At 43.9% G+C, this 27,437-nt stretch overlaps 2 protein-coding genes across 2 annotated transcripts in view; both read right to left on the bottom strand.

The window, feature by feature from the left end:
• Nucleotides 1–497: 497 nt before the first annotated feature.
• On the bottom strand, nucleotides 498–3,887 carry rps14 (ribosomal protein S14). Its single transcript, XM_048266196.1, has 5 exons — nucleotides 3,804–3,887; nucleotides 2,946–3,096; nucleotides 2,616–2,777; nucleotides 1,355–1,431; nucleotides 498–604 (listed from the first exon to the last, which is right to left on the bottom strand). Exons 2-5 carry the CDS (start codon nucleotides 3,092–3,094, stop codon nucleotides 537–539), a joined length of 456 nt encoding a protein of 151 aa, XP_048122153.1. The 5' UTR covers nucleotides 3,095–3,096; nucleotides 3,804–3,887; the 3' UTR covers nucleotides 498–536.
• A 1,597-nt stretch (nucleotides 3,888–5,484) lies between these two features.
• Nucleotides 5,485–27,437, bottom strand: part of ndst1b (N-deacetylase/N-sulfotransferase (heparan glucosaminyl) 1b) — a 61,169-nt gene continuing 39,216 nt past the window's right edge. The window contains exons 4-16 of the mRNA XM_048266183.1: nucleotides 24,254–24,754; nucleotides 22,081–22,168; nucleotides 21,725–21,879; nucleotides 21,049–21,234; nucleotides 19,206–19,334; nucleotides 18,644–18,826; nucleotides 16,832–16,928; nucleotides 15,733–15,856; nucleotides 14,665–14,839; nucleotides 12,538–12,708; nucleotides 11,939–12,048; nucleotides 10,960–11,062; nucleotides 5,485–9,529 (exon numbers count right to left, since the gene is read on the bottom strand). Coding sequence (XP_048122140.1) covers nucleotides 9,410–9,529; nucleotides 10,960–11,062; nucleotides 11,939–12,048; nucleotides 12,538–12,708; nucleotides 14,665–14,839; nucleotides 15,733–15,856; nucleotides 16,832–16,928; nucleotides 18,644–18,826; nucleotides 19,206–19,334; nucleotides 21,049–21,234; nucleotides 21,725–21,879; nucleotides 22,081–22,168; nucleotides 24,254–24,754 — 2,142 coding nt within the window. The 3' untranslated portion in view covers nucleotides 5,485–9,409. The remainder of the gene's footprint in view (nucleotides 9,530–10,959; nucleotides 11,063–11,938; nucleotides 12,049–12,537; nucleotides 12,709–14,664; nucleotides 14,840–15,732; nucleotides 15,857–16,831; nucleotides 16,929–18,643; nucleotides 18,827–19,205; nucleotides 19,335–21,048; nucleotides 21,235–21,724; nucleotides 21,880–22,080; nucleotides 22,169–24,253; nucleotides 24,755–27,437) is intronic.

The following is a 27,437-nucleotide window of genomic DNA, read 5'->3' as shown; positions in this document are numbered from 1 at the left end:
ACATAACTCCAATATAATAGATTTAAAGGAACCGTATGTAGGATTTTGGCCAAAACTGGTACTACAATCACTTTCAAAATACTGTAGAGCGGTGTACACCGCAGATGTGGTAACTAGAGCAGAGCTGGCAACCCAGATGCCGAAACACTACTGACTTTGTGATTACTAGATAGGTGGAGGGTGGCGGATCAGGCTAAAACACAAATATGTAAACATCAACATGAGTTGAGGGCTGCAACTTCACTTTTTTAAATGACGATATCCTGGCCGGACTACTGTTGTCAGTGATATAAGTATTTGAAATTAACATGATTTCCTAATGTCTACTGACAAATCAGGGCCATTTTATGATTAATTGAATTACATTTCTTACATACGGTTCCTTTAAGTAAAAAGTTGTACCGTGTACTTTGATGTGCAAAAGAACTAAGCTCCTGAAAAGCCTGCTAACTGGTGTAGGAAGATGTGTGTTTAGGACACAGGACAAAGACAATAAATGTTATTCGACTTTTTATTGAGTGAAAAACCCAGATCATTTACAGACGACGTCCACGACGACCTCCCTTTCTCCGAGTACTGTCTGATGGAATAGGGGTGACATCCTCTGCAACAAGCAAAACATTGACAGCTCTTTAGTGGTTACAGAAAAGAACATGACCAGATGTGCATTTTCACAGAGAGACAGAAAGAAAGGAAAGATAGAAAGAGAGAGAGAGAGAGACATTCATTTCAACTAAGGCTGCTGTTGTGCTGCATGGGTAACCTATAAGATCACCTTGATGTAGAACAAAGATGGTTTTAAAGCCCATTCATTCCCAAAACAGAATTAAGCACTTCAAGAAAACTTCCTCCGTCAATCTACATTCAATTTGACCCATTGCTGACAAGACTGCTGAGGTTCACCTGCAAACTTGCTGTAGTGGTTAGCTCCGTCAGAAAGAAAACAATCTAATTTTAGAAGTTAAATCAGGTGCCAAGTTTTAATTCTCTTAAATAAGTTCCCATTAAGACATATGCCTCCTCTAGTTACACCAGTGAAGTACTCTGTACAGAAAACTGGAAAACACAACATGAATGGTTTGTATGCCCATCTCCAATGCTGGCGGACACCCAGCAAACATGCGTGAGCCACCAGGCATCAGGGTAAAGGCACACATGGGGCTATAACAGCCCAGGGGCACCAACATAAAATTATAAAGCCAAGAGAACTAGGTCCCAGCAATTGAAAGAAAAATAGCTTGCACACAACCATGTGACTTCTGCCCAATGTGTAACATCTTTGCTCCCTTTTGTGCTCTACTAAAAACAAGACATAAATGGAGGGAGAACAGGAGACGCCAAGCTTATCACTTACCGATACGTCCAATTTTCATGCCTGAACGGGCCAGGGCTCTCAGAGCTGACTGTGCACCAGGTCCAGGAGTCTTGGTTCTGCAAAAGATGCCAACATCAGTGTCATTCACCAACCTCATTTTACAATAAAGCCAAAACACCATTATTGCTGATGTTGGTTTTTGAATCTTCTCAAACATCAAAATGCTGCTAGGCTTCCAGTGGTGTAATCAAGACTGCATACATTCCTACCCTTGCTAAATGCACATCAAGGCATAAATAAAACAGGATGGAGCTGTACATAATTTGATCAAGACATTCATTGGAAGTCTAGAAAAACTTTACAACACACATCTAGGCCCCTCAAGTACTAGTAGTTCCACATTAGTCCAAGGGAGGAATCATTATTTCAACACAGTAAATGTAAGTCTCTTAAAACATAGGCCTGTATTACCCCAGCTGATATCGTTATCACAGTAAGAAAAGTTTAATGGAAAAACTTTGGTAAACCCTTAAAGAGTTCTTATTCTAGTGAGAGGATGCATTTCAGGAAATGCCGCTGATAAGGTCTAGGTAACTGCCTATATCTAATTGTGTTTCATATCGTAAGTTATCAAGTAGTTTACCTAATTATTCATAGCTTTTCAGACTTCAGACAAACAGTTATACTAGTAAGGGCTACAAGATCAAAACAAATGGGAGTGGATCGAAGCCATACTTTTCAAAATGTACAGGTTACCAGCTAAGAATCTGTAGACATCCAAGACAAAGCAACTTGCTACTAAAAAAAAGATGTAATATTTACATTCTGAAATAGGCGTTGGCCACAATATTAAAACTGTTATTTCTGCTTACGATATGCTCAAGGTAGTTTCCGATACGAAACGATATTATGGATAATTGTCTAGTAATGTACTTGACTTGAAGAATCGCTGTACAACATCCACTTAGACATATTAAAGTGTTGTGTTTGATTGAGGTCAAATTATTCCATGATTTCCACTCCTACTCTTGATGAGCAGTTGTGTTTCTTTAAAAACCCATCCAAATCAAATGTGCAGAGGAAAACCACCTAGATTACATGTAAATGAAAGGTTTCTCTGCAGAAACACTGGCCATAGAACCGAACACAGAATGCATTAACATCAACCAGCCAGGAATCACAGAATTTAGGGGAATTATGCCAATTAAGCCTTCAGAAACCATTTCAGATTATTCATCATCATTATTTTACACATGCAGAATTCCTGACAAGTGTTTGATATCAGCCCATGAATGCTGACCTGTTTCCGCCAGTGGCCCTCAACTTGATGTGCAGAGCAGTGATACCAAGCTCCTTGCACCTCTGAGCAACATCCTGGGCAGCAAGCATAGCAGCGTATGGAGAAGACTCATCTCTGTCAGCCTTGACCTTCATGCCACCAGTCACACGGCAGATTGTTTCCCTGTGGATGAAGGTTGGACCACAAAAGGTTGAGAGATTTTAAGCAAGTAGGCTTACTGACATAAAACCAAGGTCTCATGAACTACATTTCCCAAAGTACAACATGTGCTGCAGTACTAAATATTGAATAATTACAAACGATGCTCGTCTCGTTTGTTTAGATACTTACTTGCCAGAGAGGTCAGTCACGTGCACGAAGGTATCGTTGAAGGATGCGAAGATGTGGCAAACACCGAAAACATTCTCGCCTTCAGCGACCTGAGGACCCAGGCTGATGACCTGCTCCTCCTTCTTCTCCTTACCCTTACGCGGTGCCATTGCTAGAAGAAGCCATGCGTTTAGATAGTTAACATTGAAGAACAATACATATCGACTTTGAACAGACAGCAACTCCAGGAGTGATCTCGGCTAAGGAAACCCTCACGCAGATATCGTAAGACGTGTGTTGACTAACTTTACATGACAGGAGAAAGTGATGGCGATACGTAGTTACTCATTAAGGCATGCATTGACCGGGACTTGCAAGGTCGCTGAAGACAATTCATCATTAATTGGTGGTTAACATTAAACAATATAACACCATGGTCACTGTTAGCTACATGCAAATGTGTAGATTTAGATAGGGCAATGTGGCGTCGACTCGAAATGGCTAGCGCGTCAGCTAGGTATATAACTTATGTCTCTTGTTTAGGTTCATTAAAAACATTCGCGATACAAAGCACCTGAACCATATTTTAACATTGCTTTAGTGACAGCACGACTTAGAAAGATGCAGCTCTTTTAAAAAAACTCTATATTAAACATAGTTAAGCCGGTCGCACACGAAGGCCCAAATGTAGTGGTTAGCCTACGCTAGCACAGATAGGCGACAGAAAACCATCAACATTACATCCGTAAATGCACATAACGTTAAAATACAGCTTTGGTTGGCATTAAGCACTTTTCATAACTAGTATTTCGATGAAATTGAAGAGTTTACGTTTTTCAAAATAATCAGATTTAAACCGATTGTAATGTAAGCACCTACTTCTATGTACGTCTCGGTGTGAGGCTGAAACAGGAAAGGAAGGAGTTAGTGCTACCGGGTCACCATTCAGTCTTTGCGACCGGAAGACACATAGGGTGCGGGGGGGGGGGGGTATATCTGTTTTAGAATAAAAGTCTCATTTGTACGCTTGGAAGGTTACATTAAATGTGATGAGGAATAACATTTTATTACACTTTGATAAAGATCTACCGCCCATGTATACGTTATGAAAATGGGAAGCAAATATAAAAAAAGTGAAAATTAAAAAGAAAATATGGAAGCAAATATATGGTGGGAAAGAGTTCTAGCAGTAATTTGACAATATCCAGGCTTACTTCAAGATTCAAGAGAGATTTATATGTCGCATATACATATACATTTACTACACTTATAACATACATCTAGCAGTGGAATGTATACCTGAATCTTAAGACAGAGGAAATAATAATAATAATAATAATAATAATAATAATAGTTACCGTATAAAGTAGGCAATATATACTACTAATTATATTATTACACAAGGATAACACTGAAAAGTACAAAGTGTATGTAGGTTACTGAATGCAATGGTCAACAATGGGAACATCCACATCTAATAAGTCCTGAGTTTTTTTTAATCCCAGTTTTGTCCATCAAACCACTGAAGCACTTGTCTGATTTCAGAAAAACTGAACATGAGTGGGGTTTAAGTCTGCTGCATAACTAGCTCATTAGTTGGACACAATTCAACTCACATGCATGCAGGTAACCTCCTCCAAGAAAGCAGTCTCATTGTTGTTGGAGATGAGGAAAAGGCTACTGTATAATCAGTAAACTTGTTAAACCTCTCTGCAATGCAATACACCATAATATTTCTTGTAAAAGAAAAAGCTTGTCAAAAGAAAATAACAAAAATTTAAATAAACTGAAATCAACTAGGTCAAATCAATAGAGAAAAGCATATAATGGCCTACTGGTTCAAGGAGTTTCTCATACCCTCACTAATGCCATTCAATTTAATTATTTCGAGGCAATGCTATTTGGAGAGCCTATATCAAAAACACTAATGTGAACCCTTAACTTTTATATACATATTATAATTATACATATTGTAGTCTGACATAGCCTATGTATTCCTACTCTGGGGCCTGGCTTACTGCTAGACTCATTATTGCCTCAAGGCTCTGACCTGGTTTTGCAAAGTGTGGTTGCATATGAGTAGATCTTAAGTAATGTGACAGAACTTATGCTGAGCTACAAAACTATTCTCTAAATGAATGAAAGAGCGATGCCTTATTCTGTCAATATTCAAAGCCTATGGGTCTCAAGAACCACCATTAATGTGTAGCTCCACCTCCTGGACAAATGATAGTAATGCATGTTCTACCTCAGCTATTCTGCTAAATCATATGCAATTTGCCTTATTGGATTCACCCGACGGCCAGAACAAGGCTAAAGGGTAGGCTACACTTGCCATTACACCTGGCACGTTTGCAAACTGGCAAAAAAAAGCTCACCAAAAAAGAAGGGTTCACTGGCCTGTTCTTCTTCTTCAGTAAGTTTTTTTTTTGTTGGCAGTTTGCAAACGGAGTGCATTACCACCACCATCTGTTGGACTAGTGCATTTGGTCACGGTGGCTTGGTTATGATGAAGCATGCTTAACACGTCATTAAGAGAAAAATGAGAAAAAACACAGGATAAAAAGACAGTGGTTTCTTTATTTGTAAATTAATCACAAAAATATTAGCTACCAACAATAAAAAATATTAACAACAATATGTTTGATTGTACAGTCCAGGTGATTATTATTATTATTATTTCCTTACAGTTATTTCATTATGATCACTGTTAATTAATAACCTACATTATCATACAGAAAGCACAATGTTGGCAGTGTGAGATTCACTGGGATCTTTCAATAATAGACGGGGGCCAAAAGAGAAACAACTTGCATTCTGTTGCCATGGTTCCTTCGGCTGGAGCATACAAATAACCATTCAACCCCTGACCTCCCCCTGTTCTCAACCAAAGGATTTTGTGCTTGGTGCAGGTGACCAATTAACTATTGCATTGTCAGCATGGCCATGTTGGGGAACGTGGGGGGAAAAAGTGAAATGAGAGCAGCTTGACCACTGGTTTGTAGTTCAACTTGGAGTCCAAACAGTGTTCCATGTAAGGTGCACAATTCAGTACCTTAAATAGGATTAGCCAGTTTCCTTCTCAGACAATCGATAATACCAATTTCAAAAGAAATGCATAACCTGAAATGATGAACCAAGATGAAATCCCTCCAACAAAGACATTGTCAAATCACAAAAGATATGCAGCTAATCACGTCTCCATGGTAGGAGAAAATGTGTGTAGGAGAAAATGTGTAATAATGACTCGTACAGTTCAGTTTGTCAATATAACCAATTAATAGTTTTTGAATCGGTTTTCACGGTAACAGGAGAAATTAGAAAATATTGCCAGCTTACATTCCAACCTTGGATAAGGAAAAAAAAAAAAAAAAGCAACAGCAGAAACTGCAATCACAACGCTTCCCCTACACACAGCCTCCATCACTTTCAGAGAGGATTAACAGTCTTTAACATCACACAGGGTGAAATCCAATTAAAATCCCTCATTTTTTTTTTCAAAGTCTGCACTGAACGCACAGTGCTTCTTTAATTGGATGCTTTGAAACATGGTAGGACCACAAGCTGCGCTCATGAATAATGCATGCCACAGACATGGGACACTGAAATGCAAAAAAAAAAAGCCATTCTATAGAGACAGATAAGGAACAAATCTCACTGTCAGGTCTTCAAGACTCCAGCTTCACCACGTGGGTGTACGTTCAAATGGCATAAAAAAATCTCTTCTCCGCCCGGCTGCTCTCATGTGGACTGAGAGACTCAAAAAGCTGCCGTGCACTTTCAGCAAACTAGGTCTGATGGTGGTGGGGTGTAACACATGAACACAGCTCCCACATGCTTGTGCTTCACAGGAAAGGGTAGGATCGTATTGCATTGCGCTAGAAGACATCCTCATTAATTCTAGAGTTCAAACAGCAGAAGAGTCAGATAAAAAAAAAAGTCAAGTCAAACAAAAAAAATAAAACGGGGCTCTGGTTTATTCATTTCCATACATTTAGTGAGACTGGCATTATGAAGATCTGTTAGTAAATCTTTTCCCTGCAGCCTTCTTCATTTGCAAAGACTGGTTTGAGTCCTTGGGTCAGAGTTCAGGCAATGCGCTGGATCTTATCATTTGTAGTTTGTTGAGCATTACACAACAATGACAGAACAATAGTCAGACATTCCATTAGATCGCCTTTGGATGGCTCTCATCATGGATTGGCCTTTCCTGGAAAACTGTGGTACAATTAAATTTGCTGAACTAACACAGTCATTGCAAAGTGGTAACAAGGTTACAGCGGTCCAAGTTCCAGAGATACAATGAAACCAGAGTCGGTGCAATAACAAACATTATAATACATTGCTTGTCAGACGGGTGGCTGTCCGATGTCAGACCTGGTTCTGTGAACCTGCCTCTGTGCCAGTCAAAGATAGCTGGACACGGCAGGAGGCTGAGTAACAAGAGTTTGAAGATCAGTTTATTTTTCACATTCGTATTTCAACACTGTACTTGAAAAAGATCTCCTCTTAAGGCTTCCCACTGAAATTATATTGATGTTTCAGTTGTCTTTTTTATTTAAATAACTAGTTTGGTTAATTCAGTTAAGGCAGCAAAACATGATATGGACCATAACGCAACACCTTTGAATTAATATTTGGGATTTTCACATTTGACATGGGTGTAGCTTATCTTTCTTTGTAGTACCACAATGCATCATTCATTAAAAACTCCCATAAAATTTTATTTACATAGACACTAAAAGTCAAATTTTGCAATCTCACCCCCAAATGCCATGATGTCTAAGCCTGGTCTGTGGTTTAGAAAAAAACCTTAGTAAAACACTAAAGACCTTAGTGTTTGCTGACCGTTTAATCAGTTCTCCATCTTAAAAAAAATGTAAAAACTAACAAATGTGACACAGAATGAACAAAAATGATGCCTCAGCATCAATATAACTTTGTGCAAATGTTACAATGTTGCAAGCTATAGAAAAGAAGGATTTGAGAGAACTATACTGACAAAGTTTAAACCCGTTCCAAACTCGTGATTTTCTTGCATTTTTTGGGAGGTTGCGTAGGGGGTGTGGGGGTTGTACTGTGAGTACATAATTTCTGTATGCCTATTGGTGTTTTTGCAGAATAAATGTGTAGATACGTGTGGATAGTGTAGATATGCGTTAGGGGATTGTTGCCAGTGATCTGATCCTCTAGAGGGAACTCACGTTAGGTGTGGTGTCAGCTATGGTGACATGCTCCAGAAAAAATCCCTGTAAAAAAAAAAAAAAAAAATAAAGTCTCACTAAACGGTTTAGCCAAAAAAACAAATGTGTGTGTCTTAGTCTGTAACAGACACAGGCAAACAACTCAACAAAATGACTGCTCTCTTTCTTCTGCTCTGCTTACAGGGAGCGGACTCAACACAGGTCTTCCTCGTCTTCTGCTAGTGTTCTATGGCCACCCATTGTGAGAACCACTGGATCTTATTAAGGGGACAATCTACAGAGTGGAAAAAGAAGAGGAGGAGAATGAGGAGGAGGAGGAGGACCGGCAGGGGGTCCTCTGATATGTCTCTTACAAACAGAGCCCTCTGGCTGGTCTACATTCCCTGGCTGTTTAATATTATACCATATACCCTTGGAGAGAGGAGAGAGATTAAGTGACTGGGGTCCTGTGTACAGACGATGTAGTGGTGAGCAATCGAATAACGACAGCACCACGCTCCAGTTCTCTCGGGTTCCCCTCCGACATGAAGCCAAGCTGCCACACTGAGCCTGTGGTCAGCAGTGATAAATGAGTGTTGATGAGAGGGGGGGGGGGGTACAAAATAAAGGTCTGACATGAGTGTTCAACCCTGGCACTTAAGTCTTGAAGAATTGGCTAGCGTGTTCATTAAAAACTGGCACAATTTCAAATGACTATCTCTTTCATTGTGAAGGTGGGTGGGGTGGGGAGTAGTGTATATGTGCACACATCTCTCTCAAAACAGAGGGCTGAAAGAGATTGGGAGATGAACTTTTGACACGTCGAGGGGGGATAAGAAAGTCTCTCGTTTTCCCCCCCAGTGTTTCGTCGTTCCTCTGTGTGGGCCCTCTGGACCTTCTTGTCCAGCAGCCATAAAAAATAGCTTCATGTACACGTGCGCTCCGAAGCAGGGTCTCCTCCTCTCCCCATGTTCATTTCTCTTGTCCTCCACAACCCCAGCCCACCATGAGGCCTGTAACCCCAAACTGTCTCCTCATGGCCTCGGTAGTGGACTGAGGAGGCTCGTTCCAGCTCCCTCCCCAACACCCCTCAACAGCCCACCTGACTGGGCTGCCGACAGGGTGCTGGCTGTGGGTTCGAGCAAGAGAGAGGAGGAGTAAGGGAGGGGTCGGATGCAGTCTTCCTGCCTCTGGGGGGCAGTGTGAGCAGAAGCCGTGCCCCTTTACGCACAAAGCCAGACATTCCTCAGGGGGAGGGTGGTGGGCGGTCACACTGAGCGGTGTGGCCAGCCGGGGCTCTTGCTACCTGATGTGGAGCAGTTCCTCTCGGAGCCAGCTAGGCAGGGGCTGTCCCATCTTGTAGAGCAGCTTGGACAGCTCGATGTTGGGCTCCCGGTACTGGTCCCGCAGGAAGTTACGAGACTGCCATGGTGGGAGGAGAGAATAGAAAATCCAGACAGATTACAAACTTCTATATATATTTAGAGAGAGAATTTGCAGACAAATACATATTCTAGGCTTCAGGTCAAATTTTTACCTTACCACTCTATTATTCACTGATACTCAATCTAACCTAAATCCTATTACCAAGTCAATTTAATCCCCCTTCGTGTGTACACTGCAATTCTCCGTGCTGTATTAAGGGATTGTGCTATTGCTATTGGCATGAATGACGCTTGGCGAATGATACATTTACAAACATTCAAGTTGTTCCCACTGTGAATGCCCTCTTCTCTATTTATGTATGTATGTATATATGTATATTTTCACTTCCTCACGCAGGTGTGAACTGACAGAGGGCACAGAGGCTGGCGACTCCGACAGGAACACATTCACACACAGAGGAGGCTCCATCTGTGTTTGGGGGGGGCCAGCTTCCAGCCGTGCCCTTCGCCACCAGGCTCTCTCAGGGAGTTAGCCCGCCCTAGCTTCCCGCAGTGCCGCCAGGCTCTCTCAGGGAGTTAGCCCGCCCTAGCTTCCCGCAGTGCCGCCAGGGGTCTCGGAATCATCATCATCATCATCAGCAGCAGCAGCAGCGCCTTCCCCTCTCGCATGCGGAGGAGTCACGCAACACGTGACCCCGGTCCTTCCCCGCTAATTAACTTTGATGTGACTGCCAAGAAGCCTCAAGGTAACGCCAAGGACTGGGAGTCAGTATCAGGACTCCTCTCACTTTTTTTCCCTCCTGTTGTTTCCCCCTCCCTCACTGCCTCGGTCTGTTGAGGACAGTGCTACAGGCCCTGCTGCTGATGTTCCAGAAGAATCTGAGCTGACAAGGACCTGTCACTTCTGCTGAGGGTGACACTAAACCAGCCCTGGTTCTGTGCACCACTTCCAAGTCTCAACTTTCAGCGGCGCAATTCAATACAGCGCCTACAGGGGCTCTAACTTGGAGCAGACTCCTTTCTGGGACTCATTTTCAAAATAGCAGGACAGAGAGAAGGAGATGGTCTGCACACTGTATGGGCTCCAAGAGATACTTTATTTATTCTTAAAGGCAACGTTTCCATCTCAACAGATCTTTATCAGGCAAATAAGAATACTGATGATTCAATTAAGAGTTCTTATTTGCCTGATGAAGATCTTTTTGTCTGGCAGTTACAACATATTTTTTGGAAACGCTTCCAGTCTCTACAAAATGGAAACGTTGCCTTTAAGAATAAATAAAGTATCTCTTGGAGCCCATACAGTGTGCAGACCATCTCCTTCTCTCTCTGACACGTTTTGTCTGGCACCTGTTACAACATATTTTGGATGTGCGCACCAGTCTCTACAAAATAGCAAGACAGACATTTGGATGACTAACTGTAAAGAAATATCTAATGCTTGTGGTACATAGATCCAAAACTCACATCTGCATCCATGTCCGGGTATCTGCGGCCCTTACTCTTGCCCAGGCATTTGGTCTTTCCCCCGTCCATCAGCTGACACCAGAACCCTTTCTTCGGATCGAACCTGAACAAGGAAGAGAGACGTGGAAAGACAGTGCACGTTCAAATAAAAGACAGGAGAGGGGGATGATGTAAATAAGTAAATAAATAAATAAATAAGCCGGCAGATCTTTCCACGTCAGTCTAATGGAAAGCGATTTGAGAGCAGATGGCACACAGCTTTCGCTGTTTAAAGAGCTGACACGGGACAAAACATTCCCATTGTCCACTGGGGGATGTGACTAACAGATGTTGCTGTTTATGTGCCTGGGTTAGCGATTATGTGGTCCAGCACTGGAGAAGGGAGGAAGAGGAGAGAGAGAGAGAGAGAGGAAGAGAGAGAGAGAGAGAGAGAGAGAGAGAGAGAGAGAGAGAGAGCACAGGCTGCCCAGGACAGGAGCAGACAGGGGGAAGAGATCAAGTGGAGGGAAAAAACGGGGTGTTATGAGAAAGGAGTTGAACAGACAGGCAGGGGGAAAAAGAGGCGTCGGCGGTGGTAATGGACCCGAAAGACATATGCACGCTGGCAGGGTGGGCCCGGCTGAGTGCTGACAGCCGCTTCCGCGGACGGTGGCGGGGGCGGCGGAGCGGGCTGGGCCCGGAGGCGGCCCAGACTCGAGCACTAGTCAATACAGACTCTTGACTCTCCGCTACTGCAGCATCTCAATTTCGCCGTCACTCATCAAAGCCAAACAGAAGGAGAGACAGACAGACAGAGAGAGAGGGAGCAGATAGATAGATAGACAAAGAGGGAGAGGGAGAAAGAGAGATAGAGTCAGAGAGAGAGAAGGAGAAGCAGAGAGGGAGAAAGCGCGAGCGCAGACTGCGGAGAGAAACTACAGACAAAACAAACAGGTAATAAACCAGGGGTCAAGCCACAGATAAAAAGAACAAAGCTTACGCGAGGATCTTGTGATAGTTGAGGAGGTTTGTGAGCCCGAGGAACTTCTGGATCTTGTCCATGACTGCCGCAGGCTCGGTCCGGAGCATCTGCCCGTCCAACACCAGGATCTGACAAAACAGGGCCAGTCAGCACTGCATTGCTGGACCTCCTCCAACATCCATCCTTGACTCACAAAGCCCGTCCCAAAACAATACCACAGAGATGCATACTTGTAGTGGGGGAAATTAGGTGGTTTTGAGAGGTTGATTAATCACAGGCTTCACTTTCTAAATCCAAGTAGAGAATCAATAACAGTTCAGATGACGTTGATATAGTCCAGGGTCGCAAAATATCAGATTGATTAAACGGACATCCTTTCTGAATTCCATGAATGACACATACACACACGGTCAGTTTTCTGAACTGGCAATAAATCTGGCCAAACCTAAAGTGCATGTCACCTACAGGTCATACAGGTGACCTAGAACAGGAAAGCAGTAGGGAAGAGGAGGGCAAGTGATGTTACACTTCCACAAACCTTCCCACTATACACACACACGCGCACACACGCACGCACACACCAGCACACACACGCGCACGCACACACGCACACACACCTGGCTGGGGTGGTAGTGGCTGAGCCAGCGCTGCAGATGGGTTGCGTAGAGGCCCGGCACCAGGCAGCGGTTCTGCAGCACCTGCAGCCTGGCTGGGGCGTCGTGTCCAGCTGTGATGACATCATGGAAGGTGTACCTCTGCGCAACTGGGTCATCGTGTGCCCGCTGGTGCTGTGGTCGAGAAGATAAAGCAGTATTGTCACAGACTCACCGCAGATTTAATAACACAATTAACTTGCAACAACAGCACACTCTAATGGTCAGGGTACATGGGGAGGATTTTTAGAGCAATGTTGCTGGCCAGCCAATCACATAACCAGTTCCATGTGTTCTGATTGGATGGTCATGACCATTTGCCTACTGATGATTCAATGTCTCCACAAAAACAAAAATGGGAATGTGCATGAACAACAACACTCAGGAGCATTGCCTAGCAACACTGCTCAACTTCCATGTGTATCATCTTTATACTTAGAAAGGGTCGATTGCGAAAAGCAAAGTGCGATATCCAAGGAGGGTATCTAAGCAGTGGTAAAAGCAGTGGTCCCCAAACTTTTTCTTCAGAGGGCCAACTCACTATGCCTGGCTCTAAGAGAGCCAGAGACTTGGAGTATGTCTGCAACATCCCCAATTTAAGTTTAAAGGTGCTCTAAGCAATGCCACGCGTTTTTTAGGCTAAAACATTTTATGTAACTTACTGCAAACATCACCTAACCATCCGCTAGCCTGTCCTGAATACACTGTAAAAAAACGTGATCTCTGTGGACAGTCCAGGCTACAAAAACGGCAGCAAAAACAACCTGGGCAAACCTACAGTGCAGCCCATATAACAAACAACTAACAAACTGTTCCAGCAAATCACAGACGAGATGCGCGTTTAGGAGAGTTTCAATTGCACGGGAGCTGCACGGGAGCAGCACGGGAGAGAGGGGGAGGAAGTAGCGAGCTAGCTCTCCGTTTTGTTTGAAAGTCAACTGAGGGACTTATTTTGAACGAACGGCACTCTAGTAAGTTACACTAGAAAAAAAAACAAGCGAATGATGCATGCGATTAGCACCCTCCGAAGAGGAATAAGTTCTTACGGTGGTTGGTTTGTTGTGGATAGGTTTGGAGACTTCAATAAAGACAAAACCATCAGTTCAAGACTTTTAGCTTAGTGCTGTTAACAACAGCAGTCTACCTTAGTTAAATATTAATCCATTACATTCAATCAGGCTATTGCAATCTAATACCATTGTTAGCTGTGCTTATTTTATATTGCCATCATGCCATATCAATATCAAATGTAGTCCAACATGGAGATAGCGCAAATGAAATAATAGCCTACTAATAAAAAAGACTTTAGCATTCCCAAAAGTATATTTGTGAACTCCAAACTCTGTGTCTTTGCATACACAGCTCAAGTTGTGAACAAGCAATATCGTACAAATAATGTGAAGTTCTCAAACTATGAGAGTGCTGGAAAAAATATCTGACCACCATACTAACTTTCACTCAACAGGTGAGAACTGTGTGAACTCTGCGGTCTTTGTATGAAGATTTGAACAAGTGAATAAAAAAGAAATAATTATGCCAGAAAGTCCCAGAAATATGACTTGAATAGAAATTAGGCCTATTAACAATTAATTGATAAACTTTTAGAATACTTTGAGCAGCATAGGCCTATCTTACATTGTTCGCAGGTAGGCCTTTCATTCCGTTTTCAATAGCAAACTCGAAACGGTGCCAAAATAACCACCAGTGGACATAAAAAGTATTACATGTGTGCTGTTAAGACTCACCATAGAAAATGAATGGGGAAAATGAAGGAGGTTATAGTTTGACAGTGTCGTACTCCTGTGCGGGCCGGATGCTATATACCACGGACTTGTTTAGGGGGGGACACACAAAATGAGGTGGCGGGCCGTAGTTTGGGGACCACTGAGTTAAAGCAAGGAACACATTTCTATGCCTGAAGCTATTAGAAATGTTTAAAGCCATTTCAAATCCTAAACAACCCTGCCGACACCTGAATTCTGGCATGGTGTCTGAGAACTTTAAGCGCTGTATCTAAGAATGTTGAGGTGTGGATCCCTGTAATGGATGGGTGAGGATGAGCTCCGGGTTGCCCTGCCGGCGCTCGCTCACCTGGTACCAGGAGTAGGCCCGGTCCGCAGGGTTGATGAGGATGGTGATGATTTTGGCTTTGGGCAACAGAGCTGCGGCTCGGCGCGCCGCCACTTCCGAGTCAAAGTAGTTGGCGCTCTTCTCGAAGTAGAAGTCCGAGCTGGTGTTGGAGGGGAGAGGGAAGTACTCCATGTACCTGCGACGGAAAACACAGGATGAGCGCCAGTCACATCAGTTCAGTCAGGGACACTCTCGTCTGGCAAAACTTCAAAGATAACCGTGAGATGCTTCTCAATACTTATAAATTGTAGAGTGGTTTAGTCAAATAGGACTTCTGCTCATCGTATTAGTTAATATAAGTGTATCGTTCTTTTCAGAAAAGACCAGAAGCAGATATTTTGTCATCACTCAAATATTGATACTGATGACCTCAAATGGACCTCGGACATGCTGTGAGGTAGAGAGGGTCCATCTGCCTCAGAAGTATTGACAGGAGGGAAGAATTCTTAAGCTAAATGGTAAAAAAGATACTACCCCATGACCTTATAAGACCCTGTACTGTTGGTGTAAGTGTCTGTATTGTAAGTTCTAAGAGGGTGGTATGGTTTATTTTCGCACAACCGAGATAAGAGAGAAAATGGAGAGTGAGGGAGAAAGGGGAAAGAATGAGAGAGAGAAAGAAGTATGAGGAGAAAGAGAGAGAGAGAGAGAGAGAGAGAGAGAGAGAGAGAGAGAGAGAGAGAGAGAGAGAGAGAGAGAGAGAGAGAGAGAGCGAGCATGAGATGTCTACGATACACAAGAGATCTGGCCTTCGTTAAGTCTGCGTTTCAGCTGATGCCTAAGCAAACCTTGAACAGCCGCATAATCTCTTTCAATGATGGAGAAAATTGCCAGCAATTTAATTTACTGCTCGCAAATTCAAACGCATACCAAAGTTTTCTCTATCTGCGAAATAGATGGTCCTTTGCAGAAGTGCTTTGTCTTAATTCAAGCGTGCTTCGCAACAAAGCGAAGGCTGAAAATGAGGAAGGGAGGCGAGCCAGGGGACGGCCCGGATGGCAGTGCTACGGAGTGCGTGGAGCCACTCACCAGTCGATGCCTTTGTGGTAGTTGCGCCCGTTGAAGAACTGGATCTCCTCAAAGGTCTCCTTGCTGGGGTAGTTACTGGTCAGGTCAGGGTGCATACCCAGGAAGAGATAGAGTGCAGTAGTGCCTGGAGGGACAGGGGGGGGGGGGGGGGCATGACTCGCTATTCAACATGCAAGTAGACACCATCCCAAACACACAAACAATGCAGTAGTGCTTGTGTGTGTTACCGCTTGTGTATGTTATACCTTTTGTCTTGAGTAGTATGACATGGTAGCCTGCAGTGAGTAAAGCTACTGAGGATGGCTCTAACGGAGTAGGTGTGTGTGTGTGTGTGTGTGTGTGTGTGTGTGTGTGTGTGTGTGTGTGTGTGTGTGTGTGTGTGTTTCAGACAAGCAGAAGTAATTACACAGCAGGATGTGTAAATTCACCCCTTGGTGGACCCGACCCTCTCATCTTGTTTTATTGAAAAGATTAACAGACTTGGCTTTCTTCCAAACCACTCCCAAGGCTGCGCACCCGTCACGTAGACGAGAAACGGCTTTTTCCTTAAGACATCTTTGACTAGTTCAATTAGAGCAGTGTTGTAAACCTGCAGTCAAGTCGGCTATAAAAGTTATAGAACGGCCAGGTTTCTTTTCCGACGGTGGTCCCATAAATGAAGTGAGGCGGCAGCCGGTAAATGACCATCGCGCTGTCCCGTTAGCTGGAGGCTAAGCTGTTCTGGAGCCCACAGAGGGCCGGCGGGCCATGCAGCAACAGATCAAACACTGCTCTGATCAGACAACCATCTGACCCAGAGCTGTGGCCACACATTCCTCACTCTCTCATCTCAGTTTATTACACACAAAAAGCTGTTCACAGATAAATGACAACAACAAAACAAATTGAAAACAGATTGAGAACGTCCATTAAACATGGTTAGAATGCTCACCACTTGACAACAGCAAGGATCTTCTGCTATTACAGCTGAATGTTATTTTATGTGTTTGCTTCACTGGACTCTATGGTCACGTGACACCACAGGAATCATACAGAGGCTGTCGGTCCTTAAGTGGAGGATGGGGGTCTGTTAGGGCCGAACTAATCTCTGTCCACTCACCTGTCTTCTGTGGGCCGATAATGAGCAGCTTGGGGAAGCGGTCACATGTCTTCTCTTTTGACCAAATGTCTTTGTGCCTTTTGTCCTCACAGGGGTCCTGTAGGGAGACAGGAAGTGTTAAGGCACCTAGCACATGCAGCAGACCGTGGGCTGCCGCCCCAGGGAACACAGCCAGAGCCTTCATAAACGGGGTCATTAAACCAATATTGAGAATTAGTCATACAAAAGCAAGTGCACGTGCATGCGGGCACAAACACAAACACACAGGAACTCACACACAAACACACACAGTGTGCCTCATGTTGCCAATAACTAATCGGCCTGCGGTCTGTAATTAAGAGTAGTGAGTGCAGAGGAGCCGATGCAGTACACAAGTGTCCATTATCACTGCAGATGAAAACACACCCCCCACCTAACTCCCATTGCATTTTCATAAAGCTTGTGCGACCCGACAAACCTTTGAAACAAGCCAGCCTGTTGTTGAAGAGGCACCCTTCCTGGGATATTCTAACAACATACATTATTATGCCATTATCTGCTCCTCCTTCTGTGCTAAAGCAAATGAATCGATGTGGAGACTTGTCAGCCACCCAGGTCATGAGCCTCCAGCTCTGAGGGCACTGAAGGACACTCCAACACTCCCTGTGCCTGGCCTCTGAGCTGCTCCTCTGAGCCATGCTGAAGGTTTTGTGACTGGCCTGTGTGTGTGTGTGTGTGTGTGTGTGTGTGTGTGAGTGTGTGAGAGAGAGAGAGAGAGAGAGAGAGAGAGAGAGAGAGAGAGAGAGAGAGAGAGAGAGAGAGAGAGTGAGAGAGAGTGTGCATGTGTGTGTGTGTGTGTGTGTGGTGTGTGTGTGTGTGTGTGTGTGTATATGTGTGTATATATGTATGTGAGTGTGTACAGGCGTTGGGGGTGTTAGTGGGCTGTGTCCAACACATCTGGGTGCAGATCTGCGCAGACGAGCGCACAGCCTGAGGGGTCAATCCGCGTGCCATGCCAGCGTGCCAACTGTGCCCGTGCCAGCCGCCCTCACCTCTACCATCTGCTGACAGTAATGAGTAGACCACGCCATCAGATGGTGACCACACACTATACTAATCAACTGCTGCTTAATAACCCAGGCACTACACAATCCCTCGTAAATAAACAAAAATCAATTACAGAGAATTGGACAATGATGTTTTTGAGGCAGGCACATATTATGTGAAAAGCCCTAATCGGAAACGTATGACAGAAAAAGATGAAAAAATGTGTGATTAAGTGTTGCGCAATGCTTCAATAATAGTAAAGTATGGTGATATTTTGATATTAAAAATGTTATAATACTCTTTTATTGTACATTTTACTTTTACTAGAAGTGAAACTTTCAGAATGGCATTTTAATCAGGTTTTCATAATGCCATATTTGTTTCCAGTTATAAAAAAAAAAAAAAAAAAAAAAAAAGTTCTGTGTTGTCATCTAGGCCTATTCCTACGCCTATTACTGACGTGTTATCGTTTCAGTATTGGTATTATGATACTTAGGCAATGGAAAGTCAATATTTCAGTATCGTGACAACACTATGTGTGCTCTAAAACCAGATCTGGGAATGACAGCTTTGGGTTCTACACTTATAAGAGTGGAGGTGCTCGATGATACAATCTGCTTGCTGTCAAAATACAAACATGTAAACCAAAAATAAACAGTGACAGACAGACGAATATCACAGATTTGCCCTTATCCAATGACCAGACTGGATGCTTGGCCTGTGTTTTCCTTGTGCTGTTCTCGGTCTCCATCTCTCTCCATCTCTCTCTCAGTATTCCTGTCTTACCTGCCAGATGGGGTCTCTCTCCTCAGGAAAGATCTGGAAATAGCGCTGGGCCAGTGGCACCGGCGGCAGCGTCTGGAGCTTCAGGTTGGTCCATGTCTCCAGAAACTTCACCAGGTTCTTGAAAGTGTACAAGCCTAGCCGGTCATTCCCGTAGTTCGACAGGTGGGTCATGAAGATGCTGATCTGTGGACAACAGCAAACGAAAAATGACACAATCACCACCATGCAACAGAGTTGTGGTAATAGGAGAAAAGCACTAAACAAATGCAGTCCATTTACCATTCACCGTAGCTCAAGCAAACATTTTGCAGTTGAAGAACTCAGACTCAGGCTATTATAACAGTGCCAATGAAGAAGACTGCTACAAACTAACCAAGCAAAGCAACCAAAGCTGGCTGGAAGATATTTTTTATTATCTGTGCCCTGTGCGGTAGAGAGGTAAAACAGAATTATTGTGTATGGTTCTGTTGGTGAAATCCAAAAGAATAAAACTAAAATGGTGTTCTATGTAAATGAGGTGCAATACAAAAAAACACACAAAGTGGTTCTGTGGGTGACTCACAGGGTTTAGGAGCACAGTGAGGAAGAGCTCTCCTCCGTTGATGAGTTTATCCAGTTCTTTGGGCCCTCCGGGATACTCGTTATAGAAGATCGTATGAGTGAAGAGACCACAAGTCTGGCGGGGCAAAACCTGCAAAAGGAAGCAACACAGTGGAGATGAGGCTGTGCTTTAGACCACAAGAGACAAATCTTCTATTTAAAAATAACGATGCATCATCAATCTTCTTGTGCCCAAAACACACTATTGCACTCCAATTGGGGTCAGTTTCGACTTCAAAGGAAATCCTCAGCAGAATCGACACATTCACCACTCCTGAGGAGCAGTCAGTAAATCTGTCTCGATATGGCTCCTGTCTGGCCTGAATATTAATACAGCTACTTCAGGACTTGATATCCATGGTCAAATGCATTCACAGAGACGCAAGAAAAAATAGGGAGGATAGAAAGGAAATGGCCTGAAAGGGGCCTTGGTCAGGCGTTCTCTAATGTCTGAGGGAAAGAGGGGAAAAGCAGGACAGAATAGTTGGGAGCCATATTTACACCAGAGACATGGCTGGCAGGTTGTGGCTGAATATTTCGCATGGACTTGGTAAGGTCGGAATTAACATCGCCGTGACAACATCTCACTAGACCGCCAGACAAGAGGCAAATAAATAAAACAGAATAGACTGGACATGGAACACATGCTTTACATAGCAGCTGTGTTCTGACCAACAACAATTTGACAGATAAGACATGCAAGACATTACATTATGTGCCCATGGCGTGACTACAGGTTGTGTAATACTTACTAACAATTACTCATTTGGCATTCTAATGAATCCCATTCAAATTACATTCAAATGAGTTGACGATCATATTCAAAATTAAGAGACCACTGCAAATTTGAATATGACCATCAAATCATTTGAATGTCACTCAGCAACCGTAGGATGATATCAGAAAAATGTGCAGTGGTCTCCAATTTTTTCCCAGAGCTGTATAAATATCCAAGAAAACTGTCTCCTCTAAAATGTCACAAAACATGTAGCGGTCACTTATTATCCCCTGTGTTGACTGCAGAGACATTTTATATTGAAGGGAAATTTGAATGGTGCTCTGGATTCCCTGTAAACCATTTAGCAACTCATTGTATCCTGCACTGGGTAGAGCCTTGATTCAAAAATGATCCTGTGCAAGGAAGAAATACCAGGATGGAAAAATGAAAAAGGACAGCTCTGCAGATAGATGCGTTCTAAGTACCAAAAGCAGAGGCATCCATCACAGTGCCCTTCCCCTCCTCTTTCCTAGACAAGGGGCTGAGAATGCATGACTTGCCAGCAAACATCTGAGAAAAAAGCTCAGCCATGGATTATTCAATGGCGCGTTTCAACTTTCGGAGTTTTGATCCCAAGAGCGGAGCTCGCCGCGTTCAAACAAACCACACCAGAGTGTCAGGGCGGTGAGGAATTCCTTTGACGAGCCCTTAGCTACCCGGCTCAATCAGCACGCGTCATAAATAATGGCTGTCACAACAACCTCTATCCATTTTTTTCTGTTTTGTTTTCATACAATCAAGATGCTTGGAAACTTGGCATCACAATGCTTCGGACAGGCATCACAGTGAAGGTCTGATGCAAGAGTGTACTCAGAGGCAGAGAGGAGAAAGAGAGAGGGGGTGGAGGCATGAGGGCAAATGGTGTACAGACGTGGTGGAGCAGCGTTAACAGTCACCACCTGACAATCGGTCACCCGGGGTTCAATCCCTGAACCTGCCGTTGCAGGTGTGTCGTTGCAAAAATGGCTGCTGAACACCAGTCCACTTTAACTTCCACGTTAGAGAGAGGGATACACTGGAGCCTTACGCTGATGCCACTGTGTGCGAAGCCCCGTCGGAAGCGGGCAGGCTTCAGGTGGGGGTACTCCTCTGTGCTGGTCACCTTGATGCCCCACACCTTCTTCCAGGCCTCGTACAGCTGCATGTGGATGGGGTAGACCCCGGAGTGATGCGGCGCCACTGCGTAGCCCATGTTAGTGGGGATGCCGTGCTCCTGAGATACACAGAGGTACAGTGTTACAAAACCATATTAACTAGGAAAGGGCCAATAGAGCAAAAAATTCCACAGAAACCCGTTTTGCGCAATAAAATTGAACTTACAATATTTACAAGCAAAGGAACATGGCAGAAATGTACACAAAAAGAAAACACCAGGTTTTGAATGGTAAGAGATGAGATGAGCAACATCAAGAGGAATATACAGAAATGCCATCATCAGCGTTAACTCTCTCTCTCTCCGTCGCTCACTCTCCCTCTCTACTTCAGGGCATGGAAGAGATCACACTTAAGGAAGTCATGCTTTACATGATGAGATTTCAGCACTTTCATGAACTCTCTGTGACTGCTTTGAGTCTAATTAAAAGCTCATGGCGTACAGGGATGCCACTGCAAGCACAGATCAAACTCTTTTTAACGGAGCACTTCGGGTAGTTGTCCCACTGTACAGACTCTGGGCTTTTGAAGGCTGTCGGTTGTGGTCTCACCTCAGCGAAGCGGCGGTTGAGCAGCATCTGTTCGGCGAGCACCGACTGGTTGTGGAAGAGATGAGGCTGCATGTGGCTCCACATGTGAGGAAACCACCAGAACTCTTTGCTGTAGGAGAGAAGCAGGTCGTCTCCCAGATCCTCCTCATCAGTACCTGTGGGAGGGTGCAGAAACACACACATAGCGCGCACACACACACACACACAGCGCACACACACACAATTATACAAGCAAGAATAACACTACATTCTAAAGTAAAAAAGAAAAGAAAGTAGATTTGCAGATTTACTACTCATTATTTCAAAACATGCCCTTTGAAGAATATAAAACGATGGGTCATGATGACTGAACTTACCAGCATGGAAAAACTTCCCTGAGAAGCCAAGGTTAAAGGTGAAGTTGGGGACGTGAGAACGCAGCTCATTTTGGGTTTCCAGTAGAGCCTGAGGGAGAACCATTATCAATTACGCCATTAATAAGGGAACCAGCAAAAACACAAGGGCCCGATTTAACAAGTTACCTTGGTGACAAATAAAAAAAAACTTTACTTGACTAATCCAATTGAATTTTTTATGTGGCCAAATAATCATATGACTGCTCTTCAGTGGAGAGTCACCAGCATGCAAATGGTCCCTGGATCAGTTGAGTCACAATGAGCAATGGCAACAACAGTGTAAACTTATACTGAAAAGGTCCAAATGACCTTTTGACTCGACTGATGAGACAGACATTGGATAGACATGTGACATAATTACGGCCGTAATAGTTTGAGCCTAGTCTTAGATTACAAGCCTTTTTGCTTAAAATGGAGATCTTTAATAAAGTTTTCTTTTGGTCTAAGACTAGGCTTAATCCATGTGCAGGAAAGCCATCCTTAGTGCCAGAGCTCTACTCCGCCAATTCAGACAACAGAACACACAACGTTCAAATGTAGACAAAGGAACAGGCTACACATTTGTGACACAGCTGTGCAAGACGGCACTGTGCTGTAGGCGAACAAACACAGGCCCCGGCCACGCCCCGCCCTCTTTCCCAGTGCACTTCGTACCCAGTCCTCTCTGTTCTGTCTGCATTAGCCACTTGTTTACTGCTTTAGTAGTGTCTGCTCCACACACACACACTTACTTTTCTCAAGCTCAATCAAAAGTCTGACTCATATTAAACAGAGAGGAGGTCTGCACATATAAAGAGAGGGCTCCTAAAATTGAATGCTGCTCAACATTTTGTGTCTCTTTGAGGCTCTGTGTGAACGACACAGAAAAACAACGAACGACAACAACAATACAGCAACCGAAACAAGAACAATATGAAATAGGGGGAGAGTGGAGGATGTCTGAAAAGTTTATATATTAGGGGAAGGTTGTTGACAAATTTCAAACAGCTTCGCCTAAGGCAGAAAAGCAGGCAATGTTTTTTTGAGCAGTTCTGGACTGGAGACTAGTCTGGCTTGAGTGGTCGTGACAGATAAAGGCAGCGGCTAGAAACACACTTTGATGTACGGAGACGCATCAGTGTGCTGCTGCCTTTCCCCCTCTTTTGTGTCTTCTTTTTTCCCTTTTCTATTGAAGCAGAATGGAGCAAAACTCTAATGCCCAAGCTCCTGTGTCACCCTGACGCCCCACACCTTCCCCACTCTCCATCCCCTCCATGTGTCTGGATGAAAGCCAGCAGACGTAGCTGGTGGTGGCGGACATACTGACAGTACCGGTGTGAGGCCACCTGCGTCCCAGAGTGACCCCACCTCTGATTGAGAGCACTGCGGGGCATCTGTCCCCCCTGGGGAAACCACGTCTGCTGGACTCTGCCCCTCACGTCCCCTTTACCCTTTCCCAGGGTCACGCACGCCGCCTTGGTGCCCATCCCTGCCACCTGCGACTCCTTCACACCTGTCGATGTTTGGGTTTGTCTCTCCCGGAGAGCCCTCAGGGTTACCTGGCCAATCTCACTGTTTATCACAAGGAGTCTCCGGAGTCTGAACTCTGGTGCCATTTCAACACTCCTCTTATCAGAGGACAGAGATTAACCAGGTCACTACTAGAGACAACAAAGGTCAAGTCCTGCAAGCTGTCTTCTCTTGCAAGAAAAAATACCAAAATGATTTGATGCTTATAAAAACATCTTCTGCAAGTAATTGCATGTATAAAAACTAGTCCTGACGAAAGAGAGGTTAATGTGGTATGTCTTTTGTCATTTTCTGCCACTGATTTGACTGATTTACGTGTCTGATGCCTGAGGCAGAGTCTAATCAGGAAGGAACTCTAAAGGGAGCAGCATCTGTCTGAAAATCATCAAAAACTGGCAGAGATAATGACAGCTGTGCTAAAAATACTAAACTGAAACTGACTGTAACTTAGCTCTGTAAAATGCAGTCTGTTTCAAGAAGGGGAACAATGCAGTGCTGTTGCTATACTAAATAACTGAAGTCATTTTAAGCAAGTTAAATGAGAGGATAAGCTTAGGAACCAACTAAATTAGTTTATTTGTGTGCAATAATATTTGTGTGCAAATGCAATGCCCACTGCATTTACCTTAACATCAGACACCTTCATGCGGGTGCCCTCCTTGCCCACAAAAATGTCGTCGATGTCCACCAGCACGTAGCGCTCCAGCCCGAGCGACAGTCGCTTGCCCGTCAGGAAGGACACAGCATCCACCAGCACCAGCTTGTGCAGCCAGAAGTTGAGGTTGTTTCCAAAGAGCACCCGCTGGATGCCGTCGTGGAGGCCCAGATCCTGAACCACGGCCGCGTGGAGGAGACCGGCGCTGCCACCGCCACCGCCCAGCCCCGGGGGGGCGCCAACCTCCGCGGTCCGACTACGCGCTAGTAGCACGGGCTCATAAGTGGAGTGGTTGGACTGGAAGACGGTCCAATCGTCGCCGGGCAGCGGGCCTCGTTCAACCTCACGTGCTCTCGTGATGAATAGCAAGGGCGACTTGGGGTTGATGCTGCAGTCGCGCAGGCCCAGGTTGGAGTGCAGGAACAGCGGGAAGCCTTTCAATTGCGCACTCTGGAGACTATTCTCGTTGGCCTGAGACCAGAAGACACAATGAAAGCAAAATGAGTTATTTGTTTGTGTGTTTTTGTTCAGGTAGTTCAAACTGGTGATCGTCATCATTCCCTGATTAAATATTTGCTTAGGTGAAACACAATTGTAAGACAAACAAAAGAAAAAACAAAAACTAACCATACGAGGAAATTGCTAATTTACTGGAAATTTGGAGTCGTATCAGCCGATTCGGTCTCAAGACCTCTGCATGTGTCATCAGTCATTCGTGACACACTGCTGTCTCTACCCAAGTTTTTGGCAGGAAGAGACATTCCTGCATCACCACACCCTGTCTATTCACCCCATTTCACCCTGCCTAAGTGTGTGTGTGTGTGTGTTCTTCTGTTCCTAAACTTAAATGGAGCTGAAAGAAAAGAGATTTGATGACATTCCAGTCATCCATAATATGAAGGAACAGCTTAGTCACATATCATTTGTAGACCTCCAGCAGTGCTTCAGAAAGTGGTTGGATCATTGGCACAAATTGCCTATCATTCAAGGGAAGCTGGTTGGGAAGTGTGCATAATGAATAACGCAAACTAGTCTTTTGAAAGTATGGTGAACTTTCTGGTCATTGTGTGTGGGGTGATACATTTCAGTTAGTCATTCTTAAGAGAACTTTGGTCTTTTGTTACAGATCATTTGACTTGCAGCTCGCTCTTCCATCTGATCTGAAACAATGCCTCCAGTTCAATAGCACAAATGAAACTTGTCACTCAATCCCGAGTGGATCATGGGAAATCCAATCCCGCAATGTTTAAAAAATTCAGCTCAGGCATAGAGAGTCTAAACTGCTCTTACTATACTGTATGTCTACTGTTCCTTGGACTACATCATCAACCCGAAATGCTGAACTATAACTGGGGGGACATAAGGAGACGGGAGGCTGTATTCTAATTACACTTCCTGTAACATGGATACGGGATTAGGCTCAAGGTCTAATGGGAGTCCGAGAAGCCCTTCAATGAGCTAATACCCACAAGCGTAATTAAAACCTATACATTAGCTTTGCTGATAGCAATAGCTCTGCTAGCCTTGAGACTTCTCCAGTGCCTTTGAGAGCAGTGCAACTGCACAGCACCAATATGAGGTCTGAGTGAAGGAATGACAAAGGGCAAATAAATGAAGGGGGAAGTCACAGAGGACAGAAGACACAGAGGCTTTTCTCAGAGGGAGCTGCTGTTCGTTTGCTGAACCCTGCTTTTATGGACCTAGTGTGTTGCTGGGTAGGGTGGAGAGGAACTCTGCTACAGAGAGAGGGTGGAAAGAGAAAGAGATGGGGGGGGTTAGAGAAATGAGAGAGAAAAAAGGGGAGAGAGAGAGAGAGAGAGAGAGAGAGAGAAAGAGAGAGTGATGAGAACAACAATTACCCTGAAGGCATCCGTGAGGCGACTCGCCCTCATAATCACTGATAGTTAGGTTAAGTAATTAGTAGGGCTGGGATAAACTATTATTTTTTAAACGATTAATCTAGCGATTATTTTTTCGATGCATCGATTAATCTAACGATTCATTTTTTCAGTCTGATTCGATCTCCCAATTAATTCACTAATAGCAACTTATACATGTTTATTTACATATCTGAATGAAAAAACATGAATTCTTTAACATTGCAATATATGTTTATTGCTCTTAAGATTCCAAAATAAAAGACTATACAAGTGCAAAGCAATGCATTCTTAGTCAGAGGTAGCATTCAATAAAGTTCAGTAGTGTATGTCTAATTGAGTGCCTGTCATTTTAAGACGTTCGTGTGGGAATCCTTGCTATTAACATTAACACAGTTAAAAGGCTGCTGATGTGTGGATGCAATTCATAACGTAGTTAGTTCAAATAACGGTTCGTACTTCTCCTTTGGACAAGCACTTTTGTGTCTTGGAAAACACTTTTCCATTTACATCAGGATTTTGCAAACATTCAGAGTCAATAAAATGAGCCTGAGTAACAAATACAAGCAGCTGCAAGTAAGCATGCTAAACTTGACATCCAAACAGTATTCTAACGTTAGCTTTGAGATACTGCTTGATTGCATAATGTAACTTAACTTAGTACATTGAGGAGACTAAACTATGTTGTGATAAGACCTTAGCAGAGTTTACCGTAACTTTAATGCTGCAGTTTTGAACAAATTTGCACAGCATGGTCACGATGCTAAGCAGATTTAATAGCAATTTGTTCTATGCAGCACTGTGTTCTATGCAGTGCTTCTATGTGGCAACAACAATCCTTCAACAATCATGAATAATTTGTTAAATGCACATGCAGAGGAGGAGCAGCGGGCTCGTTACGAGAGAGAGTGGGCGGGTCGAGGAAAGGCTGTGTGAGTAAAAATGCAGCTCAATGAAATTATCTTATCTTTAATTTAAATAGTATGCCTACAACATAGAACATCAATGTGTGGTGGCCGGTTTTGATTTCGTGGTGCCCAGCCACAGATTAGTCAACGTATGGAAAACACTGAAGGTGTAAAATTAAAAATATTTAGCAGCACATGTTATGCTTGGCCTAATCGACGCTCATATTTTCGCGCGGGCCGACGTATTTTTTTTTGGCCGACGCCATCGACACGTCGACGCGTTGTCCCAGCCCTAGTAATTAGGCAAAGCATTCACACCCTAACAGCACCAAGGGCTCTTTTCATAGTGACAATGAGAAGTGGAAAAAT

This window comes from Alosa alosa, chromosome 2 (genome assembly GCF_017589495.1).
Source record: "Alosa alosa isolate M-15738 ecotype Scorff River chromosome 2, AALO_Geno_1.1, whole genome shotgun sequence".
NCBI classification, from domain to species: domain Eukaryota; kingdom Metazoa; phylum Chordata; class Actinopteri; order Clupeiformes; family Clupeidae; genus Alosa; species Alosa alosa.
Note: the sequence above shows the minus strand (reverse complement) of the source record. Positions and strands in the feature narration are given on the sequence as shown.